This window comes from Magallana gigas, chromosome 10 (genome assembly GCF_963853765.1).
Source record: "Magallana gigas chromosome 10, xbMagGiga1.1, whole genome shotgun sequence".
NCBI classification, from domain to species: domain Eukaryota; kingdom Metazoa; phylum Mollusca; class Bivalvia; order Ostreida; family Ostreidae; genus Magallana; species Magallana gigas.
In genome coordinates, this window is record NC_088862.1 from 29725739 (window position 1) to 29751853 (window position 26115).

The window sequence follows — 26115 nt, forward strand, 5'->3', positions numbered from 1 at the left end:
AAGACGTGTACCAAATAAACCACTTAAAAATGGGTGTCTTGTCTTAAGAAATGTCAAATTGATATTGTTTATTTTCACGGAAATCCACACTTCCGAAATTATTTACATGATGAAGACATCTAGAATCTATAATTCTGCATGAGTTTATTTTACAGATATTTCATTCGAACACAGAGAGTAAATAGTTTTTTTTCGCAAAAGCAATTTATGTTTGTAGTATGAAAAAAAGGTGTACAGTCAAACTCGGTTATACTGAAGTCATATAGGGACCAGTAGATCTGATTCGCGATATCCGAAATTACGAATTCGTAATAACAAGTGTAACGAATTTGATACAGAATACTGCCGTGAGCCACACGAATGTTCGCTATATCCGTGGTTTCGCATTCAATATCTTTGTTCGTAATAAATGTTTTGCATGTACTATTGTTAATTATTAAGACTAGTTGTTGTAAAACTATCAGAAACTGGCAAATCTAAATCATAATGTGTCCTCTGTATATGTTATAAAATAATGTAACAAGTATCATTGCAGAGAACCTTTCAATGTGTTTTACTGTTATTCAAGTTTATGCGTATTTTACTTGAATCTTGATTTAAAAAAAAAACATGAGTTTTTGCTTATAAATATTTTTGGACATACTTAGTAAGTATATTTACACCCGGCCCCATTTATTTACCACTAGTCGGCCACACCCTCTACCCACACACACCCACCCACCCACTCCTCTACCTTGATAGAGGATATGCTACCTCATCTAATTCAACAGTGAATGTCTTCGATATAAATGTTGCTAATATAAGATTAAATGATAAAACATTTGTCGAGGAAATTAAACGTAAACAGCAGCTAGGACCCTCTGCATACAGGAGGCCTCTCTCTCTCACAGGCGATCAGCTGTTTTGCATTGATTTTGATTGACCGCGCGATTTCGTTTTTCCGTTAAACAGCTGTACCACTGTGAACAAATACGGCATCCACTAAACGCCGGGACAACTGCTTGAACGAACTTGACATCATTTTGCTGATCTTTCATTTACATTCTTTGTGAATTCTGAAGAGCTGTTGTTTCCTTTTTTAAAAAAAACATGAAACTTGGAGTTTTCTTTATCTTAGTTTGGATATGGAGTTTATTTTCTTTGCTGAAGGCAAATGGTAAGTTGATTTTGGTCTTTTATTTTTTTAATAGATTGTGCATATATGGTACTAGAGAAGTGCTTCATCATACTGCAATGAAAATGATAAGTATTGAAAATTTCAAAAAATCAACATAATGAATATTTCGATTCTGAATTCATTTTTTTATCGAGCAAAAATGCATTATAACTGATAATAGCTGAAATAAAATAAACTTGTAGTTATGTCGCAAAGTTAAATTTCTGTATATTCATTTAAATCGACACTTGACAGAAATTGTTAAAAAGATACGTATGCAAGAATTTGTGTCTGAGAGCTTTAAATCATAAAACTTTCAGTGTTAATTACTGCATTTAATTGTACATTGCACTTGACAAAATTTTACCATTGAAAAATCCAAAACTGATAGAAATTCAACTCTGCTTTGGTTATTTTGAAAGTTGATCTATAATGTCGTTCAATATCGCATTTAAAGACGCCAAAAAGTCGTACATCAAATATCAATATATTTTATACAGTAATCTTTTTTAAGTGCATGTACATTTATCTTAACAGAAAAGTACATAAACAAAACCTATAGTGACACGTTCACAATGCATTGTTTGTAACCGTATTACAGAAAATAAAATTGATAATCCTTTATTTTGATGATGAAAACCATTAGAACAGTAGACTGAATATAGCGATTTTAAAGTTTGAACAAGATGGAAAAAAAGAAAGTAAGTTCGTGTAAAGACCCCTGTTTTCGGCCGTGACTGAGTCTTGTGAAATTGCGATGCTTCGAAGAGAGGATGAAACTAATGTATCCGGTTTCTTTTGATTCGGTGTCAGTCGAACGACCATTAAAGTCAACTGTTCCAGAGATTTAAAAGCTTTTGCTGTTGGAATAGCACTTAAAACTGCAACATCGGATTGTTTTATAATTTTTGTTTTTAGCCACATAAGTCAACTTCCTATGCACACTAGGTCTTCGTTTAACGATTTCTGAATGTTCTAACAATAAAGAACATACTTATACATAAATCTCGCCTTAAACGCCTGTAATTTACTAATGGTAAACAATCGCCTTTCTTCTTTTATCTCTTGTTTGTTCACTTCTTTCGTTATTGTTAGCTCTCTTAAATTCCTTTCAGTTTTTATACGAGCGTCTGTCCATCTTTTTGTCTGTTCGTCTGTCCCTTTGTTTGTCTGTCCGGTTGTCGGTCCGTTTGTTTGTCCGTCCGTTTGTTAGTCCGTTTGTTTGTTTGTCCGTCCGTTTGTTCTTTTGTCTGTCCGTTTTGTTGTTCAAATACAAATACATTGTAGGAAAAATACGACAATACAGTTTATAGGTGAATGAGATAGAATATAGATATTTTGTATAAAAAGTTTATTACATTTAAAAAATATTAAGAGCAATATTTTCTTCCGAAGTAGTTTTATACTAGTGCATGTTTGTCTCGTCTGCGTAATTTATATATATATATTTTTTTTTTTTTGGGGGGGGGGGGGAGGAGGGTAGTGTTTTGGGGAGGTAATTGTCGAGGACAATATATTGGGGTTTTTTTTTAATAAAAAGAGAGATACTTTATAATACTTTATTAACTTTTAAATAATTATAGAAACCAATCGACACAATCATTTGAAATTCCAATAAGGTTAAACATTTCCTGATCCACTTTTTCGATCCACTACACTCCCCAGAAACCGAAAACCCCTTAACTAGCGAAGATGCAATATAGCAGCTTAATTAATCATGATGTTTGTACCATGTTAATGCATGAATCAAATCCAAGCGTTATTTCGTATAATAAAGTGTTAATTAATTACTTTTATTATCAATCAAGAAGTACTTCATTTGAGTCGCAATCGGCTTTGACGAAGATTTTCACGAAGTTACATACTCGAGCACGTGCGTGAAGCCTGACTTTCTCCGACCTAGGGAACACATAAATTCGAAAAATTTACTCCTAGTTTGCCGACCATTGAAGTCAAGTTGACACTATTTCCTGAGAGGGTGACATATTTGTAAGGCGATTGAAAACCTCCTCGAAGCGAATTGAAATAAATGTGGCATTAAATTCCCGTAACTTCATCATTATTGCGTAATTTTGGAGATTTTTTTTAAAACAGGAAGACAGGATTTCTGCTTGAATCTCTCGAGTGGCATTCACGCAATATCTCGGCATGTCATTTCCAACGACAATAAAAAAAAATAGCCATGGACAAGATTGAATCTAAAACGAATTATTTTACTTTAATTCAATTGAAATGTATACAAAGAATTCCCTTCACAATTTAAGGCCTGCTCTAGTTTCCTGCCTTGTATTAATATGTGGTTGTATAAACCACATTATAAAATTCATTTCCTAACTTTGTTTTAGGTGAATTCACTTTAAAAAAATAATGTATTCAGTGACACAAAAATTTGCGCCTAAAACGCTCAGATATAAAACTGATATAATTAGAAAAGCCAGCTTTTTTAGAATAATATCTAGTCGTTAAAACCACATGACTACCAATGAATTAATCATAGATGATTTCTATACTGAGCTTCTCAACGTGTACGTTCGATGTGTAAATGACGACTGGAAAATACCCATGGGAAAGATCAACAATTTACGCTATATTAATCGGGACATCATCTTTTTTATTTCTCTAAAGTTACACATTAACTGTGTCACATGTTCTCATCATGTATAAGGTCAATGATCACTTGTTATGAATGCATGCCTTTGCGTATTTAATGGCGCAGGTCGTTAAAATTCCATAGCTATAATTTTGCTGAAGCACCAATTCTCGGTATACTGTGTTTTTCATCTCATGCAAAATGCAGATCTGACTACTCGGGATGGTTTGGTTTGATTTGATAGGATAAAATGTCCCTAAATTAGCTGGTTATTGAATTCACTCCATCGCTGTACGGTCATCAATGATTCATCATAAAGAGTATCACTGCAGCTTGCTATTATGACGTCACTGACAGGGGATCACAAGGTCTTAGTGTAGAAACTCAGGACCACTGTTCAAAGCGCCGCTAAGTGCATGTTACTTTTATTACATGTATAATATTTTTGTGACTAAAAATTTGGATATTGTTTCAATCAATCTTCAGTTACGTTGTGTTTTGTTGTTTTGTGTCTACCATGTTGTAAATTTTGAATTTACTGGATGGGTGTAAATTTTGAATTTACTGGTTGAGTGTATATTTTGAATTTACTGGGTGATGTTACATTAAAAATTTAAACTTCATCAAGTTATATAGATAAGTTTAACTTGATAAAGTCTAAACTTTTAATAAATACAAAATTTACATCTTGTCATGTTGTAAATTTTTGTATAATTTACGCCCACGCAGTTAATTCAAAATTAACAACATGACGTTATAATGCCCGAATTCATTAATAGGACATTCAATGCTCAAGAATGAATGAAGGTTTGAGAAATTGTAATAATTCTTGATTTTCACCTTGTCAATCTTCGTGGGATGCCGCCAGATTTGTCAACAATTTCGTTTAGCAGTAATTTATCCGATGATTTTTTTTAAATGAATGAAAATTCAGCTTTAGAAATCATTAAGATGATATATCATTTGTGATAAGTTCCTACAAAATCGACGAAAACTAATCAAACACTCAAAATCTCGCGAAATCTCGCGTTGTTTCGGTAGAACTGGCGAGATCATGCAATATCATGCATATGCTACCTGTAACTCTCCTCGTTTTTTGTTTTTTGGGGGGTTTTTTTCATGTTTTTTTTTATTATTATTAAATATAGCCCATAAAATACTAGTACCTACCTGTTTAACTGACAAAAACATTTTTTTCTCAATTACATAGAATAACCGCAACATGGAACGTAAAATCAAATAAAAATCAGTTTCAAAAGTATATATTCATTCTCTGTATGTGGCGAAGACAGTTTGCTTTGGAGCATCGTTGGCAATTTGATTAACCATCTATTTTGATACAAACTGTTAGAATGTCTCGACAATCGGTCAATTGAGGAATCAATCTCACGCTGAGAGTCTGACCCACAATGTAGCAGGCAGCTATTCGGAGTGACCACGAGGAAATTCTATTGTGTTTTTTCTTAGATTTCTTATACTTTTCGCTAGCTGCGTTTGGAAGCTCTTTACATTAATGATTGCATGAATAAACGCATCTGACATTACTAAAAAATGACGGATGTAGTATTCTGTAATAATAAAAAAAAAACCCTGATGTAAGCACAAAGCGCAAGGGAGTTAATTCGGAATGCAACCATTATAAAACTTCATCGCATTCGATAAAAGTTGTGCTCAAAGATATCGCAGATCTAGAATTTTTTTTTAATCAAGCCCATGGGAAATTTATACACTGTACTTCTTAAATAGCTAAAATAGACAGGTAGTTCTTCAAAGTAAATGCATGTATGCCTGCATAACTGTCGCAGAGTCACATATACATGTACATGTAATTATTAACGGTAAAAATCGCAAACCACTGTATATATATATTTTTAATTTTTGTTTTACATTTTTCGATATTTTTTAACTATTTAAAATTCTGATGGAAGTCATTTCGTTAAAGGACTTCTTATCATCATGTTCAATGTTAAGGTACGAAACACTGATTTATAGGACTATGGTTTCAGTTGAGAATTTCACTTTTTGTGACCATTAATAATTGAAATTATTAATATATTATGCATGTGAACACTAAATATTTTAAGCATGAATAAATCGTATAATCATACTGTATGTATGCGGTTATTCCGAGGTGATCTTTTTTTTCCCTTAATAACGATCTTTTTCAAAACACAGATACGTGTACTCGTGTAATACAGTACATTAAGTATTTTTTACAACCATTAAGTAAAGTTAAAAATGTGTTAAAGATTAACACAGAATTATGACTGCTTGAATCTATCTATCGGGGGGGGGGGGGGGGGGGGGCTTGGAAAATTGAAATTTCTTAAATTTACAAAGTAAATTATCAAAAATATGCCTAGGATATCGCCTCCGGCAAATTTAAATAACCCTCGGATCCCCCGCCCAAGGGAAAAAATTACTAGATCCGCACATGATAATCATTATGGATTTTTGCATGATCCATTGTACCACTTCCAAAGTATTTAATTACTTCTTAGAGTCGGTTAGGCCTAAGTAAAACATACAATAAATATGCCTAGGACATCGCCTCCGGCAAATTTAAATAACCCTCGGATCCCCCGCCCAAGGGAAAAAATTACTAGATCCGCACATGATAATCATTATGGATTTTTGCATGATCCATTGTACCACTTCCAAAGTATTTAATTACTTCTTAGAGTCGGTTAGGCCTAAGTAAAACATACAATAAATATGCCTAGGACATCGCCTCCGGCAAATTTAAATAACCCTTGGATTCCCCGCCCGAGGGAAAAAATAACTGGATCCGCACATGATTATGGATTTTTTCATGATCTATTGTACCACTTCCAAAGTATTTAATTACTTCATAGAGTCGGTTAGGCCCAAGTAAAACGTACAATTAATTATCAATATTGCAACAGCCGTGAATCGTATGGGCTCAATAAAACACCCATTGATTGACAAATTGGCAAGTTGTCGCGTGCATTCTTGGGACAAATCGACAGATTATACAGATCAAATGAAATAATATCAAAGTACAGCCTTGGGTAGTCATCACAGCGATGGTGAGAGAGAGAGAGAGAGAGAGAGAGAGAGAGAGAGAGAGAGAGAGAGAGAGAGAGACGAACAGACAGAGAGGGACAGGGAGATAGTGGGCATGTATTTATGTGTGTTAGGTTATGGTGTGTCAAAAAATGATTTAAATACATGTATGATGTGTGTGTGTTTATAATGTTTTATATATACGTACATAAATTAATTTTAGAAAGCATGAAGTTAGATTTAATCTGCATGAACAGTGGCGTTGAGTTAGCATTTTGATACCTTTATACTGAACCTCGAATTTTTATCATACAGTATTTTTATGCTGTTGATACATGTATACATATCACTTAGATAAAAACGCATTAAATACCCCAAGAATGAATTGTATGAAAATTTGTACCTTATTTTTTTAAAAAAATGGAAATAAATATCATACCCAAATAGTAACAATAATTCAATGTAAAAAACGCATGACGTGATTTTTCTATTTCGTGATAAAGTTTGGAGAAACGATTGTGGTTGATGACTATATTAATCGATTGGGCTGCAATACATCCTGGAAATGAATGCCTCGCAGAGGAATCCATTGTTATATAATGCACGATGATGGGGGTTTTAAAAAATAAAACCGTAATACTTAATTACATGAGTTACACATCAGATAAAAATCAGCCATCTCTATTTAGCTAAGATGGGTGGGCTTTGGGATCTCTCAGCTATTGTGTTACGCAATATTCATGTTTAGAGCCTGAAGATTTTGGAATTTACAGAGAGAGAGAGAAAAAAAATTATGTTGGATCAGTTATTAATAATTATATTGCTTCACAAAAACAAATTGGAATCCCTGTTGCGTCCATGTGTTTTCCATCTTCGCAAAGTTCAATGTATATTTCTGGTGCACAGGCGGACGAATTTTGTACGGGGCTTCAAGTAAATTAGAATGTACGTTATTTCAATATTGTAATATAAACCATCTCGTGCCAACTCTCGTCGTTTTGTTTAAAAAAAAAATATAGATATTCATGAGAAAGAAGAAAAAATTGTCTCAAGCAACAGTGTTACATACAGTATATATGAATATAGTGACATCTCCGATAAATAGCGAAGGCTTAAAGACGCCATGACGACATCTTAAACAAATCCTAGACAGATTTAAGGTTTTAACGAGTTTACGGATATAGCTAACTGATTTTGAGGTGGACGTAGAGGTGAAAAATAAAGACATTCAAAACTTTTATAACAAAATTCTTTTTAGCTTCAAAAGTGAGCAATACCAATTGACATTATAAGGACGTTATAACCGAGTTTTACTTTATTTTATTCTTAACCAAATAGCACATGGTTATAACGATAGACTCCCTCTGTTTATATGTTGTGGCAAACGGTACTTTTTTTAATCAGAAATCATCTCTCTCTCTCTCTCTCTCTCTCTCTCTCTCTCTCTCTCTCTCTCTCTCTCTCTCTCTCTCTCTCTCTCTCTCTCTCTCATTTCAAATAAATGTACCCATAACTCTATTTCTTTATGGTTTTTTTAGCTTGCTAAAACGACAAAATTTTAAGACAAACAGACGAAAAAGACAAAAAAGAGGACACAACCATTCCTCTTTTTGACACCAGTTCTAGTTTTGTTTGTGTTTGTAATCATATTTGTTTTTAATGGGTTGATATTCGGGACGCATTATTCTGTAAATTGTAGTATGCCAAGTGAGAGGTCAATATATGGATGGTGTCAAAACAACAGGTTTTTTGGGGTGTAGCATCGAGATTACTTTACACATTTCTCTTGCACGAGGTGTTTTTTTCCAAATAGTTTATTAATATAAGACAAATCAAGTCGCAGATTAAAATACATAAGAATCTAATAATCAACTTTAGATGATGTACCTTTTTTTAAACGAATAATATTATTACTTTGCAAACACAATATACAAATAATTATGTTATGCACACCATCATCTGTGAAATTAATCCAATTGATGTAAATGTAAATGTATTAAATTTACAGGATTGAATTCGCTGCGGGATTGGAAAAATAAACTACAGTTATAATTATACATGTACCTGTACCTTTTCATCTACCTGAGCCATTCCAACTGCTATTATTGTTTTATATTTATACCGTATTTCTGCGATTAGATTAGAAATGTATAGGAACATTGACTTTTTACAATATTTTCATGGTGACTCAAATTTCGAATTGCGATAATATGAAAAAATGTTCTAGTAAATTTAATATAAAGTTCGAAATGTTTGTGTCTCATATGATGTCAATAGAACCATTTTAAAAAGAGCCTGGACTTTGGTTAGTTGTGTCAATCAGCAATGTGAGGTAGGCCTGTCTATGTCACTGCTGGCCACTCGGCCATAGCTCTTTTAAATCAACACGATTTGTCTGGCTTTTGAGCTAAGACTACGCAATCGGTGCATATTTCGCTCGAAAGAGCGTCAGTTTTAACTTGTTTTGACGCAAGAAATAGATAGCTACGTCCCACCGAAATTCCAAGGTCTTGCTAAAATGGTTCTATTATCAAGCCCAAGTCCTATTTCTTGTGTTTTTAATTTCAGGTATCCGCCGCGAAGAAACAAACGAACAGCGACTTGTCAAAGATCTTCTGAACGGATATGACAAGAGAGTTCGTCCCGTCATGCCAAGCAACACGTCACTTCCGCTCAACGTGACATTCGGTCTGGCTCTTTCGCAGATTATTGATGTAGTAAGTACATGTATAGACCAGTCCAAGAATCTCACCCCATAACGCATCCTGCTGACGATTCGTCTCTGTTGTTAGCGTTTAATGTGTTAAAATACTTTACACTCGGTAGACGGTGTAAGAAATTATAGGACGTAGACACTGTAAATCTGGAAACCATTTGAACGAGTCGAGACAATGACACTTTGGGGAATAGGTCTATACATATATATGCATAAAATCATATTGTCTGTTCGTTTATTTCATGTGTCGTGGGGACATAATCATGATGTAGAGATAATGAAAAAATGCTATCAAGGTAAAGTACGATGCTCAAAAACTTATCAATATTTTTAACAAAGAAGAGAAAGGTATTCCTCATTTTGGTGCGAACACAAGAACTATCAAATGATATTGGTTTGATTGCTTTTTTTTCAATTTTTAATTTTTTTTTTTCAGTTTTACTGTCATATTCTTTTTCATTTTTTTAGAAGATGGGTCTGTCCAACATAAAAAAAAATCATTCACTCTCAATTTTTTAGTGAACTTACACGTTTGCTTAAACTGATTTTTAAAAATTCAAAAGAATTTGATGGAAAGTCAACGTTTTATATTTCTCGAAAGCATTACACCAACATTCAAAAATTACCTTAAAAATAAAAGGAGTAAAAACCCTATTACTCATATCATTTCTCATATCTTGTGGAATCATAAGAATTCACGATTGTTCATTTTTCTTGGCATTCTTGGATAGCATTACTCCACAAATTTACGTCTTCGCCGAATTTTGAAAGAGTTATTTTATTTTACTGAAATAGAAAACGGACGCACCCAAGAAATAAAATCCCCATAAATAAGCTCAAAATATCTACAAAATTTGCCCCCACGAATTTAAATGATTCCATTGAACTTCATTATCATGACATTCCTTTTTCTAAATCCAAATGGGAATATGCCATAGAAATACATGAAAAGCGACCACGATATCGACAATGTTAAGAGCATTGTTATATGTAGTACGGAATTCTTTATATTTAAGTGACATTTAGCACATCAAAAGATTATTGACATTCAATTTACTTTACAGCAAAGAATATTTCGCCTTGAGCAATCATTATTGTTTCGTACCTTCGGGATTAAACATGATGAATGTTGCCCTCAATTTCAGACACCGTTTGTAAATATTCGGTAACATTGTGGATCGAGCTCAAAACAGACACAGACATCGGTAGCAAGGAGAAATGGATGCGGTGTGGCAACGCACTTTGAAAAAATTACGCACTTGAAATTTTTTGTCAAAGTGCGTTAAATTTTTTACCAAATTAACGCACCTTGAAAAAATTTTTCAAAGTGCGTTATTTTTCAAAGTGCGTTGTAACAATTCGGTCATGACCGGTTTTTTTTTTCACTACAATAACCTCCTTTAGAAGAAAAGCTGTGTAAATGGGCATTGAAAGCTATTCACATGTTAAAGTAAAAAATATTTGGAATTGAAATTAATTAATCATAATTTTTTTAGCTTAAATAATCATACCAAGAATTTTAAGGTAGATCTGAGGGTAATCTGTAGACCACCCTTCCTACTTATGGATGAACCATTAACAACGAATGGGGGGGGGGGGGGGGGGCGTAACATAGGAAAAAAATTCACAACCCCCCCCCCCCCCCAATCTTTTTATTACTAGTATTTGTAGAAAGTCACGGAAAATGGTTTAACCGATTGCTCCCATTTTTCTTATTCGATAGATCACGTCACCGCGTAAAATGAAAACATAATTAATTTGAATCATTTGTCAATGATGGTGCCACACTCGTTAATGCATTAGGGGGGAAAAATGTTGGAGCGATAAATTGCAAAGTTTCGTGTGACTGTCGAAACATTGAGGGAACAGGAGCTTTTACCCTCCCTCTCTTTGAATCAATACTACACGCTTCAAAAAAGTCAAAATGGTCACGCTTTAAGGATTTTATGGCATGTTAAATCATCTGTTTTCAGCCAAAAAATAAATGTTTAACATCTGTATTAAGCTATTGCCACACAGTAATTCGGAGGGAAATTAGAACATTATTCTGTATTCATTCAAACAAACAATTAATTGCAGGTTAGGAATCCAACTGCTTTTAATATATTTCGAGCTCTTGCTGGTCATCATTGTTATACCGTGCAATATCTAAAATCTAAAATAAAGCGCTTAATAAAAATATAGATTTTTTTAAATTGATAATTAGGGGATTTTCTTTAATTGATAAATAATTTATGTCCAAATAATATGTTTAAAAATAGGGTACAGCTGATTGCTAAATTGTTTACCATCCAGTCTCTTGAAAAAAAGTTGTATTTATTTTTGAAATGACCTATCCGAATTGGTAATCGTGCGTCTTTTCAAAGTTTATACATGTAAGTATGGTAATGAATATATGAAAATTGTCTTCAATTTTTTAAGAAAAGAAGTATGACATTTTAGCATTATTAGCATTTCTTTCTGTCTGTGTTGAATTAACGCTAAATACTAAAATTGTATACAGTATATAGTGTGAGGCCAGTTTGAGAAGAAAACTGTATAATTTCTGTTATACATGTACGAATCTTTTTTCGTGAGTACATTAAAAATTCACTCTTTACCCCATTCGGACCCCTTATCTCGTTGTCAAGCCGCTCTACAATTCGTCATCGTATTTTCATCGAAGTATAAAATTAAATTGATATTTAATGTTAAAGATATGACTTTTGTCCACAAACTTAAACGCATCCTTTAACCTGTGAATTATTTTACTTCATCAGCGAAAGTTGATGCCCTCCAATATTACTCAAATCACAGCATAAATGAATTTTTATAGCCCTTGTACTCTCTAAATGACCCCAAAACCACAGATGCCTCTTGAGCTTTTGGGTTTGAAATGCTGAGAATCTACATAAACATTTCACTGTAATGCTGAATATTTTCCAGGGTAACTGTCTTGTCTATTTATGTCCGACTGCACATCCGAAATAGCTGTATAATATTTACAAAGAATTTAACCTGATACATTTAAGGGGGATCTAGTCCATGAATCTCCTACGCAATGTCGATATCGTTTTTTCATAGCTCTACTTCTCCCAGACATAACTTGAATTGTGATACAATTATACGATGCAAAAACTGGTTCACATGAAGTCATCAGTTTAATAATCTGGACCATTTGCATTCTGAAAAGAAGAGTGATGTTAACCTTAAACGTCACCCATTTTTGCGAAACCATACATCACAGTGCATAACCAAATCATTTTATGAAATATGAAGTATACATCACCGCTTTATTGAAAGAAAACGGGGTCAACGCAATGAGTGCGAAGGCATAATGCCTGTTTAATGGTGAACTATATCTTAATTATAGACAAATGAATTGCCGCCTGACTTTTGTGAAATCAAGAAAAAATGGTAATGGGCCAAAGTTTGTTAAATAAAACACTTTATTGATGTGCTACAAGGTTAGTTGGGTTCTTTTTCCTTTGAGTGTTTTGGTTAAGTATGTGAGTGGGTTATTAATAAAACGCTTTTTAAGTGTGCTACTAGGTTGGCTGGATTCTTGTTCATTTGGGTGTATTGGTCGTTAAGTGTGCGCTAGGGCTACAAAAGTTGTGCCAAATCCCATTGTAATTATATAATGATTAAATAAGTTAAAACCATCTACAGTCTATAGTTCTAGGCTTAAAAGTATATTCAGTCGGATAAATGCGTCACCTTCGATTTGCAATATAGGCGAGGTCCTGAGTTTAAAGTCATTGTAATAAGTTACAAAGGATTGGATGGCTGTGACCATATATAGACTACATTTATCTCCTTGGAAAGAAGAATTCTGTATAAAGATAAATGAAGGCACTGTAAAACAACCATTATTCGTGAGGACTTTATTTCGCGATTTACCTGAAATGCAGTGCTTAATTTTCACGACAAGGATTATCAACATGCACCTGTTTTTTTAATACAACTATATGGCAAATACTGGTCCGCGAGGAAAAATATTCGCGACAATGAGGCTCTCGCGATCCTCACGAAAATTTCTATCACGAATCAAAGTTGGTTTACAGTTTACAAGATTAAATTCAAAATATTTGGATTTGTTCTTTACCTAAGATTAGTTTATGGTTAAAAACCTCAAACCTAAAATTCTAAATTTAAGGTAGATTTGATGGGTAATGCGTCGACTTTTCAGCATCCTTATGTCTAGTGCATTTCATAGAAATATCAACCCGAATTTTGTCGATATTAATTATGAAATAAATACATGTATGTAAGCAGGAAGTAATCACTAAGCAAAACATAAACGGCTTTGGGATGCAATTGTACATAAAAATAAAATGCTTAGTGATTCCTAATGCAATTGTTTTTCCCCGATGGTAATTGCAATCTGTCTCTGATAAACATATATATCCGCTGATTAATTGCATACTTAATTGCGTTGCCTAGTCTTTTATCATGAAAAAAAAAATCTTACCGTTTTGTATATCAATTACAGAATGAATTACTTGCAAATTGATATGTATAAACTTACATACAGTGAATTTATATTAAATTATATCATAAGAGATACAAGCTTTCTGCATTTAATCTTCTAGAATTGATGTACAAATAGGGGAATCTTCAGGGAGATTGGGTTTATAAATGTTTCTATATATATATTGCTAGCAAAGTAATTAAGACATGCAACAATTATGTAATAGATCTATTATGATGGACAGCTTAAAAAACTTAAACTGTCCAGACAACTAATCAAGATATTAATACAACTGACTCTATTGTACGAAATAGGGAGACTGTATTTCTACATTTTCGTGTTTTTTTGGATTTCATTTCAGCATTTGTCTACATGAATTTAGATTAAGAACTTTTTTCGTGTTTTCTTATTACAGTATTGGGGTCCTGTCCTGTGGGCGCCATATGCATTTAGTGATCAGTTTGTCTGTTCGTCTTTCCGAGATCACTTGTCCGGGCTTCAGGATCATGAAGCAATCTTAGACTTAAGTCAAAAACTGTACGCTGTCTTAACGCCTCTAGATTGAAAACACTGACAAAATTGAAATGCTACTAAAATTGTCTTGATATAGATTTGTTAATTACAAATTTTAATCGGTATTTTATGATGAACAATAATATTATGACTGCCTGAAATGTTGACTGAAGTCTGAAATTCCTTCATGATCCTGAGGCCTGGAGCATTTCTTTTCTCCCCATGACCAAATGTGGCTCATACTTTATCTACATGCAGCTAGGTGCCTTTGTGTAAAGGGCGTGTAGTGACATATATCTTTTCTTGTCCACATCACTTTTAGACTTAATTGATCAGGTATGCATGTTTAATATTAAAGTTTCATCTGAATGTATTATTAAAAAATTGATTTTTACCCTTTTTATTTCACTCCCAATTGACATGTTTAATGCTAAGCGAATTTTTATCCCGGGACGAATTAAAGAGTTTAAACAGGGTAAAATACCAAGCAATTATCGTGAATAAGTGGAAAAAGTTTCAAATATACAGTATTTTATAGATACAATAACATTTATGAAAAACCCTAAAGCTGGTCTCTGTTAATGTAAATACTTGTAATTAAATGTGACATCAATTGCTTTTTTTAAGGATGAGAAAAATCAGATCCTGACGACAAACTGTTGGTTGAATCAGGTGAGTGGCACTTTAAGGTACATTAACCATCTCTCAAGAGTAATACACGTGTAACTCTCACTAGAAAATTGGCAAATTGGCATCATAAAATATACTATAAACTGTATTCTGCTGTAGAGTAAATATTAAATAAAAACTAGATCTCGTTACGAGTAACGAGTAGGTCTTCCGTCCGATTTTGTTTTCATATGATACGATGAAATATCGATATTCTCTGCCAAATTTGCGATCTTGGTGAATCTAGGTTTTTTTGTCTCGAGACCGAAAACGGACGAACAAAAGAGGTTTATGAAAGTAAAAGCTAGGTTTTTTTTTAAACATTTGTTTAGTGTACACTACTGTTAATCATGGAAGATGAAACACCAAAGATAATCAGTTAAACTTGTGAAAAAAATGAATTGTTTGAACTCTTCTGGTGAGTACCGGAAGTGACGGTTGACAAAAGAAAACCCGTTAAATATATCTTCAATCGATTGTCTATCATTTATAAAAGTTTGTGTCTCAATCACTTACAGTGACTAAAATCTCGCTGGTATCAATTTTGTAAAAAGGCTAAGTACCAAAGATATTTGAAATCTTGATTGTTTTTAAGTTATCTGTAATATAGTTTACGAGTGTCTTGGCCCCTCATTTAAGGGGCCAGCCCCTTTTTCTTGAGTTCAATCGAAAGTTCTCACGAATACTAACATTTTTTGTTCTTACACCCATATAAAATTGTTGTTCATTTTTGAGATACAAATGATTGAATATTTTAGGGGACAGCCCTATAGATCCTTAATGGGGACAGACTTTAGAATTTTGATTAGTGGAATCGATTAGAATCATCAATGCAAACATTTTCTTTTCTACATTGCCTAACAAAATATGTCTCCTTCTCTAGATATATTGCATCAAAGTTTCAGTACTTTGGCCCCTTAAAATCCCTAGTTACGTCATAAATGGGTGTGAAAATGATTTTGCCTGATAAATATTGCTACAATCAACAACTTTGCTTCTATATTGCATTACAAAATTTTGATCGTTTTTAAGTCATTTGTAATAGAGTTTACGAGTGTCTTGGTCCCTAATTTAAGGGGCCAGCCCCTTTTTCTTGATTTGGTTGGAAAGAACGTTTAATTAAGGTCTTCCGTTTCCAACGGAAGACCTTATTGTTTTCGTACTGTTTATTATTATTTTTTTTTTCCAAATTTTGTGCACGCGATTTCTCGAAAACTACTCAACCGATCTGAACAATTTTATCACAGATTGTGGGAAATTATCTGAATTTTATATGTTTTTGAATTTTTTGTCGTCGTCACTTCCGGTCTGGATTTACGGTCGATTTTGTAATTTTTACGACCAATTTTGTGCAGAGTTGATCTCAGAAACTATAAGAGATATGACTTTGAAATTTTCAGGATAGGTAGAGCATGGTTTGAAGTTGTGCACTATTTAGTTGTTTTGCACCAGTGGCGCTATTCCTTGGAGCTCGCTTAGGCACAAAAATGGGTTACAGATTTCGAATCAAAATTTCAATATGTTTTGATCAGTATCTTTTTATCAGTTGATATTTTGACAAGACATATAGAACAAAAGTAGTAGAGAATCAAAAGTTCTATCCAATAAAATCAAGAAAAAGGGGCTGGCCCCTTTAATTAGGGACCAAGAGACTCGTAAATTCTATTACGAATAACTTGAAAACGATAAATATTTTGTTATGCATTATAAAAATCAAAGTTGTTGATCTCTACATTATCGGTTTGAAAGAGTCATCGTCAGGCCCATGTCTGACGTAATTAGGGTTTTTATTCTTTATCTTCAAATTTTTATTTTTTTTTTTGGGGGGGGGGGTAATTTTGAAATTGTATCGATATATCATGGTATCATTTTATCTAAAAAAAAAAATCGGACGGAAGACCTACTCGTTACTCGTAACGAGGTCGTATCTAGTTATCTACTACTTTTGTTATATATGTCTTAACAAAATATCAACTGATAAAAAGATACAGATGAAAAAGTATGAAAATTTTGAATGAAAATTCGTACCCAATTTTCGTGCCTAGGCGAGCTCCAAGAAATGGCGCCACTGGCGTAAAACAAAATAATAGTGCACAACTTCAGACGATAGACTACCTATCCTGAAAATTTCATAGTCATATCTCTGATAGTTTCTGAGATCAGCTCTGCACAAAATAGGTCGTAAAAATGTACAAAATGGCCAATAAATCGGTACCGGAAGTGCCGACAGGAAAAATCTCAAAAACGTATGAAGTTTACATCAAGACTCATCTTCTCTGAAAAAAATGGTTGAAATCGGTCGAATAGTTTTTGAGAAATCTCGTGCACAAAATTTGTGGAAAAAAATAATAATAATAATAACTAGATACGATCTCGTTACGAGTAACGAGTAGGTCTTCCGTTCAATTTTTTAAACGATTCGATTAAAATATCAATGAAATTTCAGAATTCCCTTCAACCACCTCCTTTTAGATAATGTATACGATTGTCAATATCCTTTAAAATGTTTAACAAAGAGTTTTGCTTTTTAACATACAGCACATTAAAGATTTAAGATTATAGTCCCCTAAAATCTCTAATTACGTCATCAATGGGTTTGGTAATGAGTTTTACAAACAGATATTGCTGCTATCAACAACTTTGCTTCTATAATGCATTACAACATCTTGATCATTTTTAAGGTATGAGTAATAGAGTTTAGGAGTCTATTGGCCCCTAATTTAAGGGGCCATCCCCTTTTTCTTGATATTTTTTATTCTTACATCCATCTAAAATTGTTGATCACTTTTGAGATATAAATGATTGAATATTTTAGGGGCCAGCCCTCTAGATCCTTAATGGGGACAGAAGTTCGTGTTTTGATAAGTGGAATCACTTTAAATCATTTATTCAAACATTTTCTCTTCTATGATGTCTAACAAAATTTGTATACTTCTCTAGTTATTTTTCGTCAAAGTTTAAGTACTTTGGCCCCTAAAAATCCCTAATTACGTAATAAATGGGCGTGGCAATAATTTTTTCTAATAGATATTGGTACGATCAACAACTTTGCTTCTATAATGCATTACAAAATCTTTATCGTTTTTAAGTTACTTGTAATAGAGTTTACGAGTGCCTTGGCCCCTAAATAAAGGGGCTAACCCCTTTTTCTTGATTTCTTTGAAAAGGTCTTAAGAATACAAATAGTTTTTGTTCTTACACCCATGTAAAATTGTTGATCATTTTTGAGATACAAATGATTGAATATTTAAGGGGCCAGCCCTCTAGATCCTTAAAGGGGACAGAAATTCGTGTTTTGATAAGTGGAATCACTTTAAATCATTTATTCAAACATTTTCTCTCCTATGATGTCTAACAAAATATGTATACTTCTCTAGTTATTTTTCGTCAAAGTTTAAGTACTTTGGCCCCTAAAAATCCCTAATTACGTAATAAATGGGCGTGGCAATAATTTTTTCTAATAGATATTGGTACGATCAACAACTTTGCTTCAATAATGCATTACAAAATCTTTATCGTTTTAAAGTTACTTGTAATAGAGTTTACGAGTGCCTTGGCCCCTAAATAAAGGGGCTAACCCCTTTTTCTTGATTTCTTTGAAAAGGTCTTAAGAATACAAATAGTTTTTGTTCTTACACCCATGTAAAATTGTTGATCATTTTTGAGATACAAATGATTGAATATTTAAGGGGCCAGCCCTCTAGATCCTTAATGGGGACAGAAGTTCGTGTTTTGATAAGTGGAATCACTTTAAATCATTTATTCAAACATTTTCTCTCCTATGATGTCTAACAAAATATGTATACTTCTCTAGTTATTTTTCGTCAAAGTTTAAGTACTTTGGCCCCTAAAAATCCCTAATTACGTAATAAATGGGCGTGGCAATAATTTTTTCTAATAGATATTGGTACGATCAACAACTTTGCTTCAATAATGCATTACAAAATCTTTATCGTTTTTAAGTTATTTGTAATAGAGTTTAAGAGTGCCTTGGCCCCTAAATAAAGGGGCCAGCCCCTTTTTCTTGATTTTGTTGGAAAGAACTTGTGATTCTCTACCACTTTTGTTATATATATCTTAACAAAATATCAACTGATAAAAAGATATAAATCAAAACGTGTGAAAATTTTGAATAGAAATTCCTACCCAATTTTCGTGCCCAGGCGAGCTCCAAGAAATAGCGCCACTGGCGTAAAACAACATAATAGTGCACAACTTCAAACTATAGACTACCTATCCTGAAAATTTCATAGTCATATCTCTGATAGTTTCTGAGATCAGCTCTGCACAAAATAGGTCGTAAAAATGTACAAAATGGCCGATAAATCGGTACCGGAAGTGACGACTGGAAAAATCTCAAAAATGTATGAAGTTTACATCAAGTCCCGTCTTCTGTGAAAAAATGGTTGAAATCGGTTGAATAGTTTTCGAGAAATCTCGTGCACAAAATTTGGAAAAAAAAAATAATAAGAAACAGTACGAAAACTATAAGGTCTTCCGTTGGAAACGGAAGACCTTAATAATAAGAAATCGTACGAAAACTATAAGGTCTTCCGTTGGAAACGGAAGACCTTAATAAATCGACTTTTGTCAATTTTTACTAAAACAAGGTTTGCTGAAATTGCGTATGTAAATTTCAATCAAAGTAAAGATTTGTTTTAAAAATTAATACAAACTACTACAGCAATGTCTAATATCTATGTAAGCAACGACTTTATTTCACGATCTATGTAAGCGTTCCGCGCTTTGAGCATTGCTAGAAATCAAAGTACTGAAAGTACTACTATACAGAATTGATGGTGTTGCGTTACGTGTGTACCAGCAAACGAATATTTCAAAAATAACATTAAAAAATTCAGATTGTTGAACTTTTTTTCAGAACTAAAAAATTATTTTCACGAAAAAACAAAACAAAACTACAAAAAAAAATTTATTTCTCATATTAAATTTGCAGTGTACGTGTCATTTTACTTATAACAAGTTAAGGTACATGGTATATCTATATGCCTTAAATTATTTAACCTTACAGATGTGGACTGATTATGGTTTGCGATGGGATCCGAAGGAATATGGAGATATTAAAGTAGTTAGGCTCCCTTATGACCAGATATGGAGACCTGACATATTTCTATATAATAAGTAACTGGTTTTTTTCATTATCGTGATATTTTTAAAATCATTATAAATGAATCTTTCATATTTATTCCGAGGTCTTTTAATCATTTGAGACTAAAATGATGGGGATTTTTTTTTGCAGTGCTGACGTGTCAACCTACTTTTCGTCCATAAGTTCCAACGTCATCGTGACGTCACAAGGCAACGTCACCTGGCTTTCCATGGTGATTTTTAAGAGTTCTTGCTCCATTAACGTACGCTATTTTCCGTTTGACGAGCAGAACTGTTCGATGACATTCGCCTCTTGGACGTATGACGGCTTCCACATTAATCTGATTCTCAACACCCTCGAAGGAGACATTTCAAACTACATTCCTAACAGTGAATGGCACTTACACAAACTCTACGTAGACCGGAAGGTGGTATATTACTCCTGCTGCGCAGAACCGTATCCGGATATTACGTTTTACATCCACATTTTGCGGCGACCTTTGTTCTACGTCTTTAACATGGTAATGCCGTGTATTATGATCACGTTGGTGGCCCTCCTCGGATTCTACATACCATCGGATTCGGGTAATGAGGCTTATACTTATTCTTTACGATTTTCAATTACTTACTGTGGTGTCATTAATTTTCAAGGGTATCAATTTTCGTGGATAAAGTGAAAATCACAGTTTCAAGGATACGTAAATTCGTGGCCAATGACCCTATCAATAGAAAATGTTAATAGAAATTACACTTCAATGAACATTAAATTTCGTGGATCAACTTTAACAACGAAATCCACGAAAATTGGTATTCAACGAATATTGATGAAACCACAGTACATGTTGTAATTTATTGTGATGGCGTGTATATTAAAGGCTCAGTACTGCCCACCTACTAGCACTAACAAGTGGATTAATCCTAAACTAGCTCAGTCGATAGAGCGTTTGTTTTTAAACTGAACGGTCCTGGGTTCAATTGATAATTTGGCAGCTTTATCAAAGTTATACACATTATCCTAAAAACTTCTCCGTTTGATCCAAATATGATAGGGTTTCAAGAGATAGTTTCTAACAGCTCTTTATATGATTTCAATCTTGGATTATCGATTAATTAGATATTAACGGAGTTAAGAACCATAAACCCGCTAAAAACAGAGAACATAAAATATCCTGATATACACATAAACAATGTTGTATTATGTTTATGGAAAAACGTTAAAGTCTGCTTTACAGAGACCGGTGATAAAATAAAGTAAGAAGAGGGAATAACACAAGAGATCGTAATTCAATTATAATGGCGTATATCGAATCTTAAGGCTATACGTAGATTTAGAAAGGGGGTATTAACTGAACTTAATGCACTGACGGTCGCTACGGTAATTATTGAATTAATGATCGTGTAAATACGGTTAGAGTTGTAGAGATTGACATAAAGATATGATAATAAACATCTTTTGTGGCCATCAGAACTAATTTTGTCCAAACACGATATATTATATGGTATCCTTAAGGTCGAAAAACGTTTTGATAAGGAATCTCTTGGAAAAAAGATAATCTATGAGAGCTAGACTATTCCTGTCTTGTTTTTATGTTTTTAATGTTATTAAAATGACCAGAGAAGCTTCTGGCGATAAACATTGGTGTAAATCTCGTCTTGGGAGGGAAGAAAAGATTTGGCGAGTCGAGATTATTATTTGCGATGTGTGCATGCAATACGCTGTTAAGAAGACTGCATGAGACTTTAGCACGGAAAGTCCTTCTCTGTACCCCTAATACAGCAAAAGTATTTAATAGAGCTTTCATACATATTTCAGTGACTTTCGTTCTGCTCTTTTAGCTTATTCAATAAGTTCAGATTAACCATTGCAAAAATTGGCTTCATAGCTTTTAAGAGAAACAGTTATGCATAGCTCTAAACTATCAAACAGATATAATTATCTGAATTGCAGTTCTTTTAAAAGGTCTTTAAATGCACATAAATATATATAGCAACTTTTGGATATAAAAGAGATTATTCCCCAAACCAACAGAGTTGCGGAAAAAACTGTTTACCAGAATATAATACTTTTGTGTATTCAAATGAAAATTTACGTATTTTTCCAGAGAGACAAAAATCGAAAAGCTGATGGATTTTCTAGACTATGGTTGTTCTAATGTTTCTCGCACGGTGGAATGAGAATTTCGAATTTCCGTAACATTTGGATGAAATGACGTCAGGCTATCAAATAACCGAACAGATTTCAGTTTGTCATAATTATAATGCGATGTAGCAGATTATTTCTTCCATGCGTACATAGGTCTGCAGTTTCCCTCCTTCCGATGCTCGGGATTGTCTTACCAATTATACCATTAACTACACCAAACCGCTTTGTTACCAAAAATTAATAGACCGTTATTAGATCAGGAGCCTCTATATCGTGCCGCGGGGCTTCCACTTCCGCTAGTGAAAGGTACTCACTAACGCGCATCGCCGATGTAGATAAGTCTGATGAAAACCAATCTGACGGCACGGAACAACATGGGATGATATTGAAGAAAACGCATTAGAGTATCTGGTGTTTTGCAATTTTTGCAATCACTGCAGTCGGCAAAACTACTTGATAGTGTAGCATGATGCATTAAAGGGGCCTTGACATGATTTGAGCTCAAAATTTTCAAAATTGTATTCTTTTCCATTTCCATTGTGTAGAATGATTAATATTGGTATTTTTAATGCTTCGTCAAAATTGGAAGGTAAAATATTAAGTTACAAGCAAGATACAGAGTTCAAAATTGCTTGTTTAGAATATTCGCGACGACAAGGCTCTTACGAACTTCGTGGAATTTTCTCGCACGCGAATAAAAGTATGTTAAAAGTATATGGTCATCAAGTTTCAAGCTTTGTCATTCCTTTTATTGATATACCCTACAAGTATATCACATATTTGTTATTCAGAGGGGCCAACTGATTTTTTTTTTCATGTTAACGCGGTCATTTTTTCTGTATTTCAGGAGAGAAGGTGACGATGGGTATCACCACCCTCCTCTCCATGACGGTGTTTATGATGCTGGTGGCCGAGAACATGCCCCCCACCTCCGATGTACTTCCTCTCATAGGTAATTACCACCAGTAATATTCTGTCCTATAGTCCAATAAATACTTACGTGTAAAAGTGGTTACTGCATACAGAGAAATATTCGCCCTCGTTTTATTTTTGCCCCCTTTGCCCTGGTTGTCAGCGAGCGAATTTTAAGACTGGGCGAATTTCAGTGTCTCAGTTTATCTCTCTTTAAAAACAAATTCAAAGGCGGGCAAAAATTTTTGCAGGTGTACAGCTGTAGAAGGGGAAAAGTAAACGGGGCGATAATAACCCTGCATATTACAATATTTACGCGCGGAATAAAATTCACTTTATAGTTTCACGGTAAACTAGAAATGCCCCCGCGCGTATGGTAAAAATTTCTAAATTTTAATGTAGTAAACCAAGCATCCGCGTATTTAATACTCACGCGCATTGTTTGGCCATAGAAAATGTGTACTCTACCACTAGCAAAGAACCACTTTTCTAGTAATAACGAGGCTTATTTTTCGTTTTGAGATTCAGTTGCCCTATATTGATGTTTGTACTTGTATATGACCTGACTTTCAAAGTCGTGTCGATGGACAGTTATAAACTTCAGTCAACAGGAATATACATGTACATGTATATAATTACATACCCAAACCAATGCTCGAAGAATTAATTCCGCATCAGACAAGGGAAGTGTTCGAGAATTGACTCGACTTACCTGTACTTACCTGTATGTTTGTAGGTATATACTACGGCCTGACCATCATCATCGTGTCCCTAGCCACAGGAATGACCGTCTTCACTCTCAACATCCACCACAAGGGCCAAAGGGGCCACCCCGTCTCGCCCATCATCCGGAAAATTTTCTTTGGTGTTTTCGCTAGAGTCATGTGCGTCAAAATGGACGGAGATTACAATAGAAACTCTTCTAAAGTAATGGTAAATTTCTCAAACTCGTATATTGTTTTTCTGTGAAGTTAAAATATGTGAAACAACTTTTATTCGCGTGTGAAAACAAATTCGCCAAAAACTTCACAGTCTTGAAAATATTTCTCGCTGTGAGAGTTCTATACCTATTTCTTTATAAATAAAGAATTTATAATTGCAAAAATTTGTCGGTGCGGAGGCAGTCAATCAGTATTTAATCGCGAAATGAAATCAACGCGAATATATGTTGGTTCACAGTAATTTGGTGTGATACAAACAAAATTTACACGTTTGCACTTGTGTTATGATGCTATAGTAATCTGTAAATTTATGAAGATTTGTGAATTTTACAGTACACCCCAGACTTTGCCAGCAACGTCACCAATAATTACACCTCGGTATCAAAAGGATCCGAAGTAGAAAGGACCAAGCTATTGGAGGTCAAGTATTTCTTTATCAAAAACTAAAAAGGTAGTTCAAAATTCATGACCCGTCACCAAACTACCCGCGGCCATGGAAGGGTTGCAGTTTTGCTAAAAAAAAAAATCAAAATGAATGTCATATATTTTGAGTGTTGAGTATGTTCATATGAGTAAATGCAATTGATATTCAGTCCCCCCCCCCCCTCCTCCATCAAAAAAAAAACAATATATGAAAAACTCTAAATATTGCCTAAATAGAATAAGCATTAATTTACTAGTCTAAGATGAATCATTTATTAATATTGGATTATTTGAAGCTTGTATTGTTCACATTCTTAATTAACTTTTGAGAAATACGTTCTAAACAGTGTTTTCTTCTTAATAGGACGGCGTTAGGTCTTGTTGCTGCAACCTTGACAGACAAGCCATGAACCACGCGTACGAAATGAAGCCGGAAAACAATGTCCGCAAAAACCATCTTCCGGAACAACATCAGAACAACCAGCCAATTTTCGCCGCCCCAAACAACGAGACAACGAGTACACTGGAACACAACTTCACCAAAGTTCTCTCCAAGGTCTGCCACACGATCGAAAACAACGAGTCTCGCCAACGAGAACAGGACATGCGAGAATCCGTGAGATTTGAGTGGCAGCAGTTGGCGCTTGTCGTTGACCGGATGTTGTTGACAGTTTTTGTGCTCATAACCTTGATCATGACCTCCGCCATCTTAATGCAAGGGCCACTTTCGCAAAGCGATAACCCCTGAAGCCATCAGACTGCGGTAGATTTGAAGGGGTTTGTGTGTCCTGCTGGTGTTGGAACACTTTCAGAAGATTTGGTTTTCTCCTGATGGCTGCCGTCGTAAGATGTCCTCATTAAACACAGCTACATTGAGGAGCTGAATGGATTGTTATAGAGTAGTGTGTACATACCCAGCACATAACAACATTCTTCAGCTGACTTGAAATGCATACAACAAAGACTGGAGGTTACTGTATGTGGAAGAAAGATGTACACATTTTGGAAGAGTGAGACATTTGATATACACATTCGTATCACATGCTTCTTGGAGATTTGAAAAGGATAAAATATTCTTGTACATTCGTGCAAAAATTGAATTTTGGAGAAGGAAAAATTAAATTTAGGTATCCATCTTGGAGATTGAAATATATAAATATATAAGAGAAACTTGTTCATTTTGAAGACGTGATAAACTTTACACTTGTCTTGGAGATGGAAACGTATGAAATTAACTTGTATATTTGTGAAAAAAACAGAATTTATTTATGTGTGTGAATTGTTAATGCATATGTAGATCGAAACAAAAAATAGATAGATAACATGTACCTTTTAAATCAAAGTAAGATCTTACTGTTTTTTATGGATATCATTACTTTATTTTCATTACTTATTAAATTTTATAAATTTAATTAATTTTATTTATATTTGTCAAGATAACAATATAAAGATAAACCTGTGATTGA

The 26115-nt window shown here is 33.9% G+C and overlaps 1 protein-coding gene across 2 annotated transcripts; it reads left to right on the forward strand.

Annotated features, from left to right (window-relative positions):
- Positions 1 to 838: 838 nt before the first annotated feature.
- LOC105337312 (neuronal acetylcholine receptor subunit alpha-10) lies at positions 839 to 26115 on the forward strand. Of its 2 annotated transcripts, none has more exons than XM_066073681.1 (9): positions 839 to 1156; positions 9342 to 9490; positions 15083 to 15127; positions 20154 to 20263; positions 20382 to 20815; positions 23221 to 23325; positions 24022 to 24212; positions 24560 to 24646; positions 25014 to 26115. In XM_066073681.1, exons 1-9 carry the CDS (start codon positions 1090 to 1092, stop codon positions 25395 to 25397), a joined length of 1572 nt encoding a protein of 523 aa, XP_065929753.1. In that variant the 5' UTR covers positions 839 to 1089; the 3' UTR covers positions 25398 to 26115. The 2 variants fall into 2 exon arrangements, with proteins under 2 accessions (XP_065929753.1, XP_065929752.1); XM_066073680.1 differs by having other exon boundaries at positions 840 to 1156; positions 24022 to 24218.

What these genes read in the sequence shown, in the direction of transcription:
- LOC105337312 (XM_066073680.1), top strand. Translation starts at nt 1,090, where the DNA reads ATGAAACTTGGAGTTTTCTTTATCTTAGTTTGGATATGGAGTTTATTT. An exon ending in TTTCGCAGATTATTGATGTA is followed by an intron (nt 9,491 to 15,082) that starts GTAAGTACATGT and finishes GCTTTTTTTAAG; the next exon opens with GATGAGAAAAATCAGATCCT. An exon ending in CGATGTACTTCCTCTCATAG is followed by an intron (nt 23,326 to 24,021) that starts GTAATTACCACC and finishes GTATGTTTGTAG; the next exon opens with GTATATACTACGGCCTGACC.